The sequence below is a fragment of the Corylus avellana genome, chromosome ca11 (genome assembly GCF_901000735.1).
Source record: "Corylus avellana chromosome ca11, CavTom2PMs-1.0".
Classification (NCBI taxonomy): Eukaryota; Viridiplantae; Streptophyta; class Magnoliopsida; order Fagales; family Betulaceae; genus Corylus; species Corylus avellana.
Window position 1 is genome coordinate 15581985 of NC_081551.1, and position 16474 is coordinate 15598458.

At 37.5% G+C, this 16474-nt stretch overlaps 1 protein-coding gene across 2 annotated transcripts; it reads left to right on the top strand.

The window, feature by feature from the left end:
• The first annotated feature begins 206 nt into the window (after positions 1–206).
• On the top strand, positions 207–16134 carry LOC132165553 (uncharacterized). 2 transcript variants are annotated; one of them, XM_059576173.1, is made up of 16 exons: positions 207–492; positions 1901–1968; positions 5117–5272; positions 6659–6826; positions 7143–7293; positions 8596–8675; positions 9304–9576; positions 9692–9835; positions 12531–12665; positions 12909–13007; positions 13732–13788; positions 13964–14168; positions 14553–14671; positions 15028–15096; positions 15543–15641; positions 15719–16134. In XM_059576173.1, the coding sequence occupies exons 1-16, from the start codon at positions 363–365 to the stop codon at positions 15956–15958; spliced, it is 2193 nt and encodes a 730-aa protein (XP_059432156.1). In that variant the 5' UTR covers positions 207–362; the 3' UTR covers positions 15959–16134. The 2 variants fall into 2 exon arrangements, with proteins under 2 accessions (XP_059432156.1, XP_059432157.1); XM_059576174.1 differs by lacking the exon at positions 5117–5272.
• Positions 16135–16474: the final 340 nt, after the last annotated feature.

Sequence of the window (16474 nt, forward strand, 5' to 3'; positions counted from 1 at the left end):
ATTAAATCAACCTTGATTGGCTCGAGTGATGGATTTCCTAGTTCGTGATGCATCAAATCAGAAGAAGAGCTCATGGTAAGACCGATGAAGTCAACTCAGGATAGCCTTGCTGTAGGATGGAGCCGATATATCCAGACCCGACCCGTCTCATGCCCATGCCTTAAAACCCTGACGCAAACCCACGCGACACGAATCCTAAACAAAAACGACGACCTAATGTGTTACCGTGTTTGTTAAGATGCTCTAAGCAAAGCGAGGAGGAACCTGCGAATCCCAAAACAGTCAAATCTGTCCTCCAAAGACTCAGCGAGAGAGAGAGGGAGAGAGAGAGTCGGAGGCGCAGAGGACGAAGCTTCAGCGAAATGGCAGAGAAGGGTGCAGAGGAAGCGGCCGCGGCCGTGGACGTCGCCGTACCCGAAGGCGCCTCCATTGCCTCCGGCGATAACACTGTCTGGACTGACGTGTCACTCCTCCTCGAAGCCGCATGCGAAGGTCGATTCCTTCTTGCCTGAATTCACTTACCAGCTCTGATTCCACTCTGTTTGCTTGCCGAGAAAATAAATGAAAAGCAAAGAGTATTTGAACCTTACGCTTTACTAAAGTGAACTAAGCATTATTAATTGTTTGATTTTTTTTTTTCCTCGGGAGCCAAAAGAGTGATTTGTCTTTGATTATCTCAATGAAGATCTGTGGTTTTATTCAATGTCTGATTGAAAACAACGAAGCTGTGTTTGGTTGCTGAGAAAATGGAGGAGTTTGTTTGAATGAAATTTACTCATTCATCTAAAAACAAATGGAGAAGTAAGGGAAGGATGATGGAGATTGGATTTTTGTTTTACATTGTTCCGTGGGAAACAAAAGAATCAGTTCAATTGAGAACTGACAGAGTTGTGCAGTTTATTGAAAAAGTAAAGTTTAATTTTTTAGTTTTTTAACAAACTAAATTATGAAAATTGAGTGAAAAGGGTATAACTCTGATGCTTCATTTGTTTCTGAGGCTGTATAGGAAAAGAAAATAAATGTGAATAATGTCCAGCTTTTGTTTTTCTTATTGAAAATCTATATTTTGTTATTTGGTACGCCAGGAAGCATGGATGTTCATTGAACTGAGTCATATGAACTTATTTAGCTAGTTGAAGATTTTTTTATTTATTTATTTTTTTTCTTTTTTAAATACAATATTTTTGGGGAGTTGTTTGGTGCAATGGCAAAAGTCTCGGGCTATCAAGGTTAAGTGCATGGATTCAAGTCAAGAGACTACTTTATACAATCGTATTGAAGGGTGCGATCATGTACAAACCATTCTCATTTTAGTGGGACCAAGCTGGAACTCAGTTCTTTACAACAAAACCAGACCCAAATCAAACAATTACAAATAGTCTCCTGCCCAATAAACCAGCAGTTAAAGAGATGTTAATCATTCTTCATTCTGTTCTTTTGTGTGTGCGTGCACATGTTAGTTTTTCTTCCTATCTAAGGCCAAACCATTTGCGCTATAGTACTAGATTGAAATGGGAATGAAATCATATTCTGTGTGACATTTGCATCGTGTGGATGTCCACGTTCTCAATTGATTGGCCCTTTTTGTTTTATAAGTAGTTATTTTATTTTATTTTTTTTCTTTTTTTTTTTTCTTTTTTTTCGAGATATATACTCAAACCTTATATCAGGCGGTAAAAGAGTGGGTTGGGGTTGAAGTCTTAGGTGCAAAATTTGCATGGCAGAATTAACATATAAATTTAATTGTTTGATGCAAGTTATAGATTCTTTGTGACTGTTAGTATCACTTCCTCACTACCTCTGGTTTCTGGGTTTTGAAACCTGAAGATCGTTCTGCCCTATTAACCTGCTGTTAGCTTTACCCTTGATTCTAGTTTCTTTTCATAATGTTCGGTCACAGATCTTCGAGATGGTGAGCTCATTCATGGAGATAATTTCAATCTTTTTGCTGCCATGTCTGCTTTGGAGGTACTTGCGATGTATTAGATTATGCTTAACCCTTTTCTCCTAGTTCTGATTTTAAATATAAATTATGTTTATTCTTGAACAATTTATTTCAGATTAAATAGCATTTCCAAAACATGTTTTTCTATGTGCTAGTTTGATGGCATTTTCAACCTTCTTTTTCTTGTTTGTTAAGCATACATTTTATTTGAAAGAGAAGAACAAAGGCTAAGTTCAAGTACATAAAAAGTATACAGGAATCAAGTGCAATTTGAGTAGATCACTGCTTGAAATCAAGAACATCAATGTGTCCAGAAAAGATTATGAAGAGCCAAAATGCTAATGATCTAATGACAAAAAAAAAATAAAAGGAATAAAAAATTAAAAATTAAAAAAAAGAGAGAAGGAAATTGAAGGAATGCCCTCTTTGCTTATGCCATTTTAATGTTTTTCTGCCAGTTCTGCTTGGGCTTTTTTATTTTTATTTTAAGTTTTATTGGTCCAATCTTTTGCATTCTTGGAAAACTTTCTTCAATATCTTGCAGTGTTGTGTGATGTGATACTCAATCTCAATTCATATTATGTGATGCTATGAGCAAGTTATCCCTATGCTGTATGCTCATTGCATGTCACCTAAATTGAATTGATACAGTAACTTTCATTTGAATGTTATTAAGTTATTTTCATTAGCTACCAGTGAGAGATGTGGAGAAGCTCGTTTATGCCTAGCTATGGTGTTGTTCTTTGACTTCATTTTTTATCAGGCATGATAGACCTCCCTCTTTGTTGGCAGAATTTTTATTTGGTCAAATAATCGGGAGTCACCCTCTTGGTCTAGAATTGATAGATTTCTTGTCTTTCTGGCATTGGAAGCACAATTTCCTAGTGTGTCCCAAAGGAGGCTACCTAGACTTTGCTCGAATAATTTCCCGTTTCTCTTTGACCATGGTGACTTTCAAAGAAGTAGTAGGTACTTCAAATTTGAAAACATGTGGCTAAAGTCTGAGTGTTTTATAGACAGGGTGAAACAATGGTGGGACTCTTATCATTTCCAAGGCTAAGTTTTATTTTAGCCTGCAAGCTCAAGGCTTTGAAAGCTGATTTAAGAAAATGGAAAGAGAGGAAGAGAAAGATCCTTTTGGAGGAGCTTCATGTTTTTGATATCATTGAAGAAGAGAGGGCCTTTAGTACTGAAGTCAGACTGAAGAATGCAAAAGTTGTAAACGAGTTAGAGAGATCCACTCTCATGGATGAGGTGAGTTAGAGGCAGAAATCTAGCATCTAGTGGTTAAGGGAGGGTGATAAGTGCACAATTGTTTTCACAAAATGGCTAATTCCAACAGAATGAAGAACTCCATTGACTCCTTGTTGGTTGATGGTACAATTTCTACCAACCGGTTGGAGATCAACGAGCACATTGTCCAGTATGTAAAAAGTTGTTCACTGAAAAGTTCAGTTGGAGGCCATTGTTGGACAACCTTTCTTTTGACTCTATTGATGAGGCTGTGGCTATTTGGTTTGAGAGAGTTTTTGTGGAAGGGGAGGTGTTGGAGGTAGTGAAAACTATGAATGGTGACAAAACCAAGCCTATTTGTGACGGTGTTATTGAAAAAATATAGAGTTAGTTAGCTATTTGGCTAGTTGGAAAATGATGTATTTGTCTAAGGGTGGTAGGGCTACCTTATAAAGAACACAATTTTCAATTTGCCTATGTATTTCATGTCCCTCTTCCCTAGGGAGTATTGCAAACAGTATTGAGAAGCTTCAATGAGATTTCTTAAGGACTGGGCTGGGCAAAGAGTTCAAATATCACTTGGTAAACTGGTGCAAAGTTTATTCTCCAATCTCTGAGGGAGGGTTGTGGGTTCGAAACTTACTGATGTTCAATCATGCTCTCTTAGGAAAATGACTATGGCACTATGTGTATGAAAGGAAGGCTTGGTGGAGAGTTGTGGTGGACTTTAAATTTGACAGTTTGAACTGTGTGTGTGTTTGGGGGGGTGGGGTGGCTCCTAATGAGCCTCTTGGGGCGTATGGGGTAGAGTTATGGAAGAATACTATGAAGGGTTGGGGGAATCATCAGATTTGAGGTAGGAGGTGGCTTCAAGGTTAGATTCTGGCATGATTTGTGCTGTAGGAATATGGCCCTTAAGGAAGCCTTTCCAGATTTATATGGTAGTTCTTGCGCGAAGGATGCTTCTGTAGCAGCTCAGTGTTTTCTAGTGGCTTCAATTAGTGGAACATAAGCTTTGTTAGAGTGGCTCATGATTGGGAGGTGGATGTCTTTTTCCTCGTTCTTCAAGGTGTTGTATTTAGTTAGAGTGAGATACGAAGGTAAAGACAAGCTTTGGTGGGTTCCTTTTCGATGTTAAATCCTTTTATAGTGTTTTGGTTTGTAATGATGGCTTTCTTTTCCCTTAGAAAAGTGTTTGACGGACTAAGGTTTCTTTGAGGGTGGCCTTTTTTGCTTAGTCAGTGGCCCTAGGAAAGATCCTTATTATGGACAATCTTAGGAAGTGGCATGTCATTGTGGTTGATAGGTGTTGTACTTGTAAAAGGAATGGGGAGTCTATGGACCATCTTTTTCTCCATGGTGAAGTTGCTTGTGCCTTATGGAATGTTTTCTTTAGTTGATTTGAGTTGTCTTGGGTTAAGTCTAAATGAGTAGTTGACTTGCATGCTTGTTGGTGGACTGAGAGTAGCATTTGGAATGTCGTTTTGTGAAAGATGGTGCTTTCGTGCTTTTCGTGGTGTCTATAGAGAAAATGAATGGCTGGAGTTTTGAGAATCGTGAGAGGACATTGAAAGGGCCTAAGTCTTTAATCTTCAATCCTCTGTATCTTTAGACAAGTGCATTTTTTGTTTTTGTTTTGTTTTGTTTTGTTTTGGTTTTTTTTTTTCTAGTTAGCTGTTTTCTCTTTTATACTTCCTATGTACCGGGAGACATCTTATGCTTTTAATGATATCTCAACTATTTATAAAAATAAAAAAAATAAAAAGTTTTTTTCATCTCATATGTGTATTTTTCTTTCTAATGTAGGATCTTGAATGCAAAGAGTTGCATAATTTTGCATTCTGTTTATGTTCTATTTAGTCCTTTATGTGCTTAATCTATTTTTCCCTTTACATGCTTAATCTATATTTCTTAGTTTGTAATTGTTAATTTTACTAGATAATGGACCCGAAGATGGATTCTGGTATGGTTTGTAAATACTACTCTGTTGATGAAGCCATTGAGAATGGTGCTGCTCCGGTTCCTATTAGCTTTTACAAAACTGTTGATGTTCAATGCACCATTGACATCATGGACTATCTTCTAGCATGTGAGGTATCTGCAATATTACTTTTTATGATTAGTCTTCCATGTCTTCCATATGTAGCATAGACATAGCCTTGGCCTTGATTGCCTTACCCAACTCTTTACGAAATTGTATTGTTTCTTTTTTTCCCCATTTATGGACGTCTAGTGAAACATTAAGGGACATAAATTCTGCTTTTGAGAAAGGCAAAAGGATATGAATCTTATTCCACCTGAAAACAAGAGTCATTCAATGATGATAGTAATGAAGGAATAGAAGAATCATAGGGTATATTTGTTAATGTGTTTTGGGAAGTGTTTTGTGTTTTTGGTTTGAAAAACTGTTTTGATGTGAAATAAAAGTGAAAACTGGTTTTAGAAGTATTTTCTGGTGGGCTCCACTTCTGAGAAAATGTTTTCTATGGATTGAAATGGAGAATATCAAATTCACGGTCAAGATTTTGTTTTGTTGCATCTAATGGTGTACATAATGCTATGTAATTTAAATTTTTAGAATGACATGGCAACATATTCACCATGTGACAACATATACACCATTAGGTTTGTGAAATTTAATTTGGATCATGAAATGGATTCTCTCCATATTACTTGAAATGGAGAGGATCCTATTTTGTTTTCTATAGTGTACATCTGCTTGTTTTGAGAAACCCAAATAGATGTAGAACCCTACTTGTAAAAATATAAAATAAAATAATAAATAAAAAATAAAAAATTAGAAGAGAAAAAAAAGGTCAGTTGCGGGTGGCTTTGATCTTTTTTTTAAAAAAAAGAAAATAAAACAAAAAAAAAATAAAACAAAAAAACAAAAAGTTACCTCTAAGCTTTACAAAAGTTAAGCACATGGCAAGAATACATATTTATAAAAAGTGTTTTATGTTTTGACTTGTTCATTAATGTATTTGTTTTGAGAACAGAAAATAAAAGATAAAAACAAAAACTTTAACAAACATGGCCATACAATTGCTTCTCCTTCCATCTCTTCTCTCTCTCACTCGCTCTCTCTGTCAACTGATATACAAAACCTACCCTCTTTGTAACCATTCATTTATATAGATGGACTATATATATTTTTTCTTACAACCCCTGCTTTTTCTTATTTTGAACCACAAAAATATATGAAGTCTGGTGTAAAATTTATCTAACATTGGTGCAGGTTATATCTTCTATATCAAAAATTGTTCTTTGTTTTTTGAAAAGGAAAGCATGCAGCACACACACAAACATGCATACATAGATTGGAGTAGCTGTGTCCTGGCTCATAACCATATCCTATGCCCATGTCCGTGCTGCTTTGGTCTTAACAACTTTTTATATGTATTTATATCTAGATTATAATCTTCTACGTAGATCTTACCTAATCTTTACACTGATCTAAATGATGATCCTACATTGCAGGCTACGTGGCACAAGGGTCACTCATTGGCACAAACTGTCTTCTCTTGTATCTATCTTTTGAGGCCTGATAGGACATCTTCACATGCCTTGCTTCATTCTTACTGCAGAGTCATACGTGCTACCTGCAAGGCAGTTATTTCAGTTGTCTCAGATGCACGTACACATGAAGTAAAGTATTCCAACAACTCTTTTTGCCTCTCTTCATTTTATGGAACAAATTTGGTCTCATTTTTCCTCCTAATCTGAAGTAGACTTTGCCTCAGGGAGTTGTTTGGTATGCATGTAAGTAAATATTTTTGGAAATCCTCTCGGCCAAAGAGTTCATTTTTAGCCCAAATGAAAAGCTTCATTAACTGCACTTTGGCAATTTTTCTGTTGTTTCTAATCATCCTTTTTTTAAAAATAAAAAAAAAATGAAAAAGAAAAAAGTGGCGAAATGGTATGTTTCTGGAAATACATTCGATCTCATTTTTTTCTTTGGCAGGAAGAGGATCTATTTACAATGGCATACGGCCTTCCTTTGGATGGGGATGGAGATGAAAAGTGCTTATCGTTGCTAAATGCCGTTGAAGAAACAATTTCTCGCCAATTGCGTGCTTGCAAAGCCCATTCATCAAAAAGAAGAGTGCTAGAAGGTAGTTGTCATATCACTTGCTTGAACGGTTGAACCTTACTTTTTTTCTCCTTTTAAAGCAAAACATTGTTTGTCAAGATTGCAAACGATTTAAAAACCTGTCCACATTTTGCTTAAATACGGTGCTAGGATAAAAAAACCAAACAAATATATGGTAATGGGTCATAAAATGACCCGGTTCAATGTTTCTTGGATAGAAATCCGAGAAACACTCTGAAAGACGGTTGAAGATGCAGAGCACAGGAGAGCCTGCTTGCTACCGCAGCCACAACAAAGTGGCTTGGAGACCGCATCAAGATAGTCAGCATTATAAAAACCAGATCTTGATCCATTGAAGAGGAGCTTCGAATCAAAGTTCCACAGAAGAGGTGCCCAACCACTGAAGCTCAAAGGACTTTGGTTTATTATGCCTCTACAGCCAAATAAGGGGCACACTTAACAGGGGGGGACAAAAGCCAACAGTCTGTAGCTTCGGTGGAGAAAAGCGATGGGGAGGGGGAAGCAGGAGTGGGTGGTGATGCTGAGGGGAGGCGTAGGGGTGAGTGGATGGCAGATCTGAGTTTTAGAGACTCAAATCGCGCATTCAAGGATGGTGTGTGGGCTTCACCGCTTGAGAGGGATGGACAGTAGAAAGAGGAGGAGGCCAGAGAGGAGCCAAGCGTGTGGTGGTGGAGGCAAAGGAGTTGTAGAACTGGCTTGCATACAAAAGACAAAAAGAGGAAAGACAAGAAAAACCAAAGAAAAAGAGAGGAAAAAGTTGGAAAACGGAAAAATAATCCAGAGAAAGGGAAGGGAAGGGGGGGAGAAGGATGGAGACAAGAGCCATACCTCCTCTCCCGGCACTCACGAAGGAGACGGGTATCTCACGGGGAGATGAGGGATTTTCTCTGAAGAAAGGCTGAGAGCTTCTCTCACTAAAACTAGAGAGAGAAGCCATGGTGGTTAATGCTTAGGTATATAACATTCCTTACCAGGGTCCTTACCTAGTTTAGCTAATAATTATAATTGCAAGACCATAGCTGTAGCTATAGTGTGAAATATAAGAAGTGGTCACTAAAGAATGTTTGACAGTATGCTGGCAACAGTATACTAATTGTAGTAGCAAACAAAGGTCTCTATTTGAGCCATGTGGCAAATATACTGTTTTTGTTATCTCCAGTCTGATTAAATTTTCACTCATTATATTTGCCTTTTGCAATTGATAGTACTTTATTCTTTATACGATCTGATGCACTTTCTTACTGCATGTAAGTTAAAATGTTTAGAGTTTTTTTCCCATGTATTTACTAGCTGTTTGATGCAGATATAGAGCCATTACAAGAAAATGTTGATCTGGAAGAAGGCTACTGCAAAGCCTTGTTATGCCGTTTACGCTTTCGTAAGGTCTTATCCTGTGTAGACTCTTAAAATTCTGTAATTGATTTAGAATAGTCTCTGCATTATCTATGATCATATGTATTTGCGTGGAAGCATATGTTTATCCTCTGTTAGCACCCTTTTTGTTGTTTCTGCATCATGATCATGTGCATCAATGCATAGCATCTTTTATATATCTTTGGCGCTTTTAACTTATATTTCGTTTCTCTCTGAAAGACTTCAAGAGCTGCTTGTAACACTGAAGTTTTTCAAAAAGATGCGTCAGTTAATATCATCATTTTTTTTCGTTGTTGGCAATAGTGATCTGATATTCAGTTCATCAATAATATTCTGTGTTTTATCCCTCTTGTTTTTCCAAACTTTATGTGTATAACTCTGAAAGTGCTGGTTTGACATCTCTGTTCTGCTACATATGAGCAAAAAGAAGGAAAAAAAATTGGTTCTACCTTCGTATTTACTTTTAGCAAATGTCTTTGCCCATGATTAGCTTTATTTGGTGGTTTCCTCTTGCATTTGTGTATCAACACCGTGGCATTTTGTACTCCTTTTTTATGATATTTGTTCTTTTCCATGGACCAAACGAAGGTCATGTTTTGTTTGATTAGTATTTTCAATATCTTTCCTTTGTTTTCAGCATTTTTACCATGTTCTTACGTCTATGAGGCGGCCTCAAGGGAGAGGTTTGGAGTTGGCGAGGAAACATATAGCCACCTGCATATCAGAGCTAGAATGCATTCGTAAATCAGCAGAATTTCTTAGATCTATTGCCTGTGGAGCTTGTGATGATGACACAGAAGATAGAACAACTGCTTCAGGTTGTCAACCAATTGGATTTGATGCTAGCTTAAATTGTAGATTATCTGCTCCTACTCCACCACGCACGATTAAAATTCTTTCTTGGAAAATGGTGAGAATTTAGAGAATTATTTCTTATATCTCCGGTAATGTACTTTGCTTATCTTCTATATATTGATCAAAAGAAAAATAAAAATCCTAACATATTTTTGTCTCTGTTCTGCCAGGCCATTGATTATTTTGTGAAACTTCTTCATGATCTAGACATTATATGTTCCTACACGTTGGACCCATTGTTAGAAGGTGTTTTGCACTTTGTGGTTCAGTTCCAAAAGTCTCAACCTGATTTGGTTGCAAGAGCTCATCTCCAGGTTGGTTTTTACTGCGTCTGGCTTCTTTGTATTTTTTTGATTTGATGACTGTTTTTTTCTTCCTATTTTGTTAATTGAGGATTGCAGCTATTGACTGTCACTGTAATCATTAGGTTATTTAGGTTACTAAATCCTTTATCTAGAAAACAAGCTTCGAGTTCTTTTATGCTTATAAAAGTTATGTTCTGAGCTTTCTAGGCATGTGAATGCCCCTATGGAAGTACCACCCTTGTACTCAACTGGGATCCGATTTTGATGCAAAGCAAGCTAGAGCATGTTTGAGATTGTGTTTGAGAAATAGAGCTTTTAAGTCAAAAAACGTTTTTTGGCAACAACTTCATTTTCAAGCTTTTGTAGAGTGTTTTGGCCATTTTTAGGCTTTTTAGACCCTTAAAATTGCCTTCAATTTTTTTTACCAAACATATATTTTTTCCTTCAAACGAACTTTTTGAGTATTAAACGTACTTTTAGGTCCCTCAAACACACACTCAAACAAGCCCGTAGTAGTATTTAATTTTTAAGAGTCTATGATCTCCCTACTTTCTCTTTGTCCCCAGCTTCTTCTCTCTTTCTAGCTTCCGTCTCTTCTTTCTTTATTTTCTCTTAGCTTTTTTGCCCTAATTTGCTATCTGGTTTTTGTAATTATTTTGTCCCGCATCAAATTGGTATCAAAGCCTATCCTGATTGTTTCCCATAACAACCGTGCGATCCATGACCTTGCTACCCAACCGAGCCAAAGCCATGACAACCACCATTCCAAAACAGCTGTTGCCTGCCATCCCAAGCCTCTTTTCTGCCAGCCAAATCAAACCCTAAATTCTACCAACCACCAAGACACCTGCAACCACTGGCATTACAGGGAAAAAATAAATCAATAAAACTGTCCCAACCATTGAAACCAACCCGACCCAAGAACCACAAGCCACCACATTGCCAGCCATTGGCATTGTGTCACACAGCATAACTGCACCACGGCTGAAACACCTACACCCCCAACTGCTAACCAACACACAAATCCAATTAAAAAGAGAGAGAGAGAGAGAGAGAGAACACCATTGCAAAACGTCAGCCATTGGGACCTACCAATCGGGAGCAAAGATCCACCCTAACAGTTGGCAATCCCCCATCACTCACGCACTGCCACAACCCATCACCCAAATCCACCACCACTTTGCCACCAATGACTTCGGCAGATTCCTTCGCAGGGCTTCAGCCACACCCAAACACCTAAACACTTTGACTCACCGGTCGGCTGTCTTCTCCGTCAACCTGCAGCCTGGCAGCATATTATCAGCCAACAACCCCTCACCGGCATTACCCTGTAGCGCCGCCACTCTCCCCTTGCTTTTGTGTTGTCTCTGCTGCTGTAGCCACTGTCAGGAACTGCAACTGCACACCGCACCCAGCCATGCTGCCTCCACACCCCAAATCTTGCTGCCCTTGATGTTGTGTGAGATGACCATACATACGAATTGTTTTGTTGCTCAAAAAGAACAAAAAGAAGCTTTGGTCAGCGGGTCAAACACAGGAAGAGATATAGTGAGAGCCAGCAAAGCAAAGAACAAAAAAAAAAAAGGGGTTTGGAATCTTGCTGGTTGGATCCTTTTCAAGACTTGGAGGTTGGCTTGGATTTAAAATTTTTGAGCACATGTTTTTAAGCTTTTAGCATTTCAAAACTCGAGGTCAAGTTTTCTTCTACTAGGGGAGAATGATGTGGAGCAATTTATTAGTATTTAATTTTCAAGAGTCAATGGTATTAAGTGTTGCCCTAAATTAGTTTGGGTAATTCAATAATGGGTGTTGCCCTAGGGTTTAGTCGGAGTCTATTTAAGCATGCATTGTACTCCAATGGAGGCGGCTTTTGATAAAATAAAATTATGAGAAAGTGATTTTCTCTCTCCTTCTCCTTCTCTTCTCCCCCTCTTCTTTCTCTTTCTCTCCCCAACTTCTTCTCTCTTCTCTCTTTCCCGGCTTCTCTCTTTCTAGCTTCTGTCTCTTCTTTTTTTATTTTCTCTTAGCTTTTTCCCCTAATTTTGCTGTGCGATTTTTTTAATTATTTTGTCCCACATCAGATGTGATAGAAACAAATACCTAAATTTTGTCTGCATGCTTAGTGGTATCTCTCCCTCTTTACTTGGGTTAAATGCATGGGAGGAGAGGGATTTGGACAAAGTGAAGACTACTCTCCATTGCTGCTTCATAAACAAATAATGATTTTACTTTGGAAAAAAAAAATGTTTCTGCTTGCTAAGTGTTTATATTTTGAATAATCAAGTTCATTAAAACTTTGAAAAATGTAAACTGTCATGTGAGTGGAGAAGAAGCAGGTGATGTTACATTAAACTAAAGCTGATGTATATGGTGATGATAATTGTTGTGCGGTCAAACATGTGAGTCAAAGAATAAACTGGGACTGGATCTTGACTTAGAACTTGAGAAGCGAAGGCTCCAGGTAATATGTTTATACACTATAGCATGAAGGATTTACCACGGATAGGATATTGTGCACTTTGGAAAGTACATGTTGACATAGATACTACAGACTCAACAACAAATTCCTCATTTTGTAATATGTGCTTCTATTTTTTGCTTAGGAGTTGCATTAGATGTTTACAATTATTGATCTTGTTGGAGTGTTTTGATTGTTGTGTTTTTCTTCTATTCTGGATTCTCAACCCTGATAACTTATAAACAGCTTCTGCTTGTTCAAGATGGGAAACTGTATGGGCGGGATTCTATGTTTGCTGTGATCACCAGAGCTGCAGCATTACCCGAGGTTACAAAGAATCATGATATTCAGAATAATGAATATATTGGACAACTAGGACAGGTGAAGACAATATCATCTTTTGTTATAGTTATGTATGCCCTTGCTGTGTATTCCAGAGTCATTTTAGTGAATTTAATCTCACCCTACCGTCTTATTTAGCTGTTCTATTTGCTGGGTTGGTTTGGGTTGAGTCCAGAATAATGAATATATTGTACAACTAGGGCAGGTGAAACAGCTGTTAGCATCATTCTGGTTTGTTGTGGAAGATACTTCTAATACGTGCAATTTCATTTTGTATTGCAGTTAGTGATTAATAAGCTCAAAGTTCTTTGTACAAATTCTGCATGGCAGAGGCGTAAGCTAGGGAAAATGCTACAAGATTGGCGTGTTATCTATGTACAGGTGTGTCTCATATTTGTAGTCCAGATTTCATGCAAGTTATCATATTGGAGTGTTTTCTTATTTTTCATTCTTCGCTACAGTGGGGTAGTGGCTACTGTTTTCTTGAGTGGTGGTATTTTTCAAAAGCATCCTTTAAACCCCACTTTTTTGTTAACTATTATTGCTTTCCCCCTGGTATCTTACCCTGTGATTTCCCTTAAAAATTGCACTTTACACTGAAACATGATATATAGATAATTTTAATGAGTAATCTACTCTTCACAACCCATTTTACACTAGTTAATGTGATGTGTTTTAAGTAGTTTCACGTGTCATCCACTTAAAAAAACAAAAAACAAAAAAAACAGAAGTGTTAGCCATTTAAGCTATGACCCCATCAGCTGGTGTAAAATGAGTGATAAATAGGTGTGAAAAGTACCATTACTCTAACTTAATTGATGTGTGAGCTATCACTTTTAGGCCAGTGATCTGCAGCCACCCAAGCTGTATATTATGCAAATCGGAAAATATAATTGGAACAATCACTTGTATGGTTCGGAGTATCATATATCTATGGGGAGCAAATATGAACTCTGCATAGGGCAGTTGTTACCCTTTGCTAAATTGACATTTATGCCTTACAATTGTTGATTTTCACTTTAGCCATGAGTATTATGTTGGCTATACAAGAAGTATTGTGCTTGACAATAAATGTATTTATGTTCTGTTATATGTTGACAAACAGCTAGAGCTGGCATTTAGAAAGGATTTTGGAGACGTCTTGAGCAGTCCGGATGACGAGGTATGTTAGTCTGCCACAGGTCTAACTGAATTGTCTCCTACCTGTATTGTAGCAGTGTCTGTATCTGCTTGTTTGGCTAAAATTTGTATGATTTATAAATTTGCTAAATATTATCAATCCCTAATGCTTTCACCAGTGGGGTCTATTTTCAATCAAAATTTGTGTGGTTTTGCAGAATGTATGCATGAAAATTTTCCAACATATCCTCCTTTGGGTAGAGGAGCAAACATACTGGATAGCTTCCCGTTTTCTTATATTGGGTTTTGAGTTGGAGCTCTATTCCCCGAGTGAATATTGCATGGTATACTGGTATATGTATGTTGTCTTGATCAAGCTTGCAGAGAAAACACATCTTAAGATGGCGGCAAGGAATGACACTAGTAAGTATACTTGTTAAATTGTCACTTGCTACTTAGAAACTTGCTGCATTTGATGAATCATGATGCACAAACCCACCGATTTTCTGCACCTTTAACAATGGATAATTATGACCATTTAATCTGCTATGTTCTTTTGGTAGGCTAGAAATATGACAAATAGTTCAGAGAGAGCCTGTAGATTGGCTGACTAGGATTGTCTGATAAGATGATTTTGGGTGAAGGGATCATACTCTTTGGCATGTCCCTCTGCATGGTTCTTCCTCTTTCTGTCTGGAATAAGATATTTGGGAACAACTGAAATACATTCTGTTATAATCTGCATTTGATTCTATCTCTATCGAGTTTTGATACCCTTTGATGTGTTCCTATACATCTGTTGAACAGATAAACGAAAGGGAAAGAAAAAAAGGGATTCCCTAAAGGATGTGGCAAGAGAATATCGAATCCCACCAGCAGTCCTGTTTGTTCAATGCCAAATTTGTCTCGTTGAGGGGCTCACAATGGTAATTCTGTTTGTTTTAACCAATAAGTTATGATATCATATCATGGATGACCACTTCTAGGGAACGCCATTTAAGATGCCTAGGGATAGAAGTTGACATCCTAACCTGTGCAAGGTTCTAGGTGTTCTTGGTTGGTAGAACCCTACCATGCACAGGTTTCTGAAGCAAGTGTTTCTAGTTTAAATTAGACAGGCGATTCTAAGTTGTGAATGTGACAATGGATTGTGCCCATTTTTAAATATAGGTGTTTTGTGTAAAGATCTTCCACTCAAATGCTCTACTTATCATTTATCAGAGAACAAAAAAAGGAAAACAGAAATGCTCGAATGTTCTTATATGTATTCTAATCTTTCCAGATGCTTGCTGCTTTGAGGAATGAAAACATGATCTTACAAAGTCCAAATCCTTTTAATACAGAGCAGGAGGTATGCTTCTAATCCTATTTTATTTATATTTGTATATCTGAAGGAATTCTGCCATGCCATGGTGGGAAAACATTGCTTCTAATCCTATTTTATTTATGTTTGTATATCTGGAGGAATTCTGCCATGCCATGGTGGGAAAACATGGTAGCATAATGAATACCGAGCTAATTGAGGCCAATTTAGTTGTTTTTCCAAAACTTAAACTTCATGATGTGGATGGAGAAACCAAACTGTCTTTACTGATGTACATCTTCAAAACTTTTTGAAAGACACTACTTTTTGCATATGAAATTCATTAATTTACACGTGAGATAAATCCTAAATTATCTCTCTTGAAATGTTTCGGCATTTTAGTTGTGAACCTGATTGCCTTTTGCCACGTTTTCCATTTAACTTTGCTGAATGGGTTTTAGTCTAATATGCACAATTTGTTACTTCTTTTGCAGAGATTTTTCCAGCACTTTGAACTTTTGCAAAAAGCTTGTGTTCCTGATCACATCTCATACCCTGCATTCGACGAATCGACAACATATGCTCGCATCTCTGTAAGTGTTTCTTTTGCACTGTACATGGTTTTATAATCCTCTCTCATGGAGTAACTGATATCTCGTTCTCTGCTTAGACCCTGGTTATGTATAATTACTTTAAAGATGCTCAGAGAATTGCAAAGGAGGTCAAGAGTAGTTTTACCAATGACCCTGACAAATTGGCTGAACTCAGAAGGATAGAGCAAGTGGCAGAGCACAATAGCATTGCCCTAAATGTCATTTGTCAGGTAGGAGCCCTCGACCCCAAGCTGAAGGTTTCTTTTGAATTCAGCCACCATCCTTACTTTGCCACTGCCGTTGTCAAGAGATCTTGAAGGTGCCCTTCTATTGATTTCCACCAATTTTGAAACACTCCACAGGATTCAGAGGCAACTGGGTCATGCGGTATAGTGCTTGGTAACATTATTAGTTGTTCAATCATAATTGTTTATTACATTTATATTGTAATTTTGAATAAGAAACCAATAAAAAGAACATTGTTTATGTACAACTTTCTTGCCTCTAGTTTTTCATGGGTTGTTGGATTTGGGGGGGGGGGTGTAAAAATGAAACGGAGGGCAAATCTTTCATAGACCAAAATGAGAAAAGGTTAGGATAGGATAAAAAGGGGGACAAGAGTGATTGGTTTTTGAGAGCAGTGTGAGGAAATGGTGTAGGAATTAATGGAATAATTTCTTGATTGATTAATGATCGGACTCTTAATGGGACAAGCACTAAAGGAGTACCAGAAAATGAGCGAAGTGAAGAGAGACAATTGAGAGAACATAAGATTCCATCTTCATGCCCCACCCAGAGGCCTCCCTCACATTTCGTTCAAACATTTCCTACCC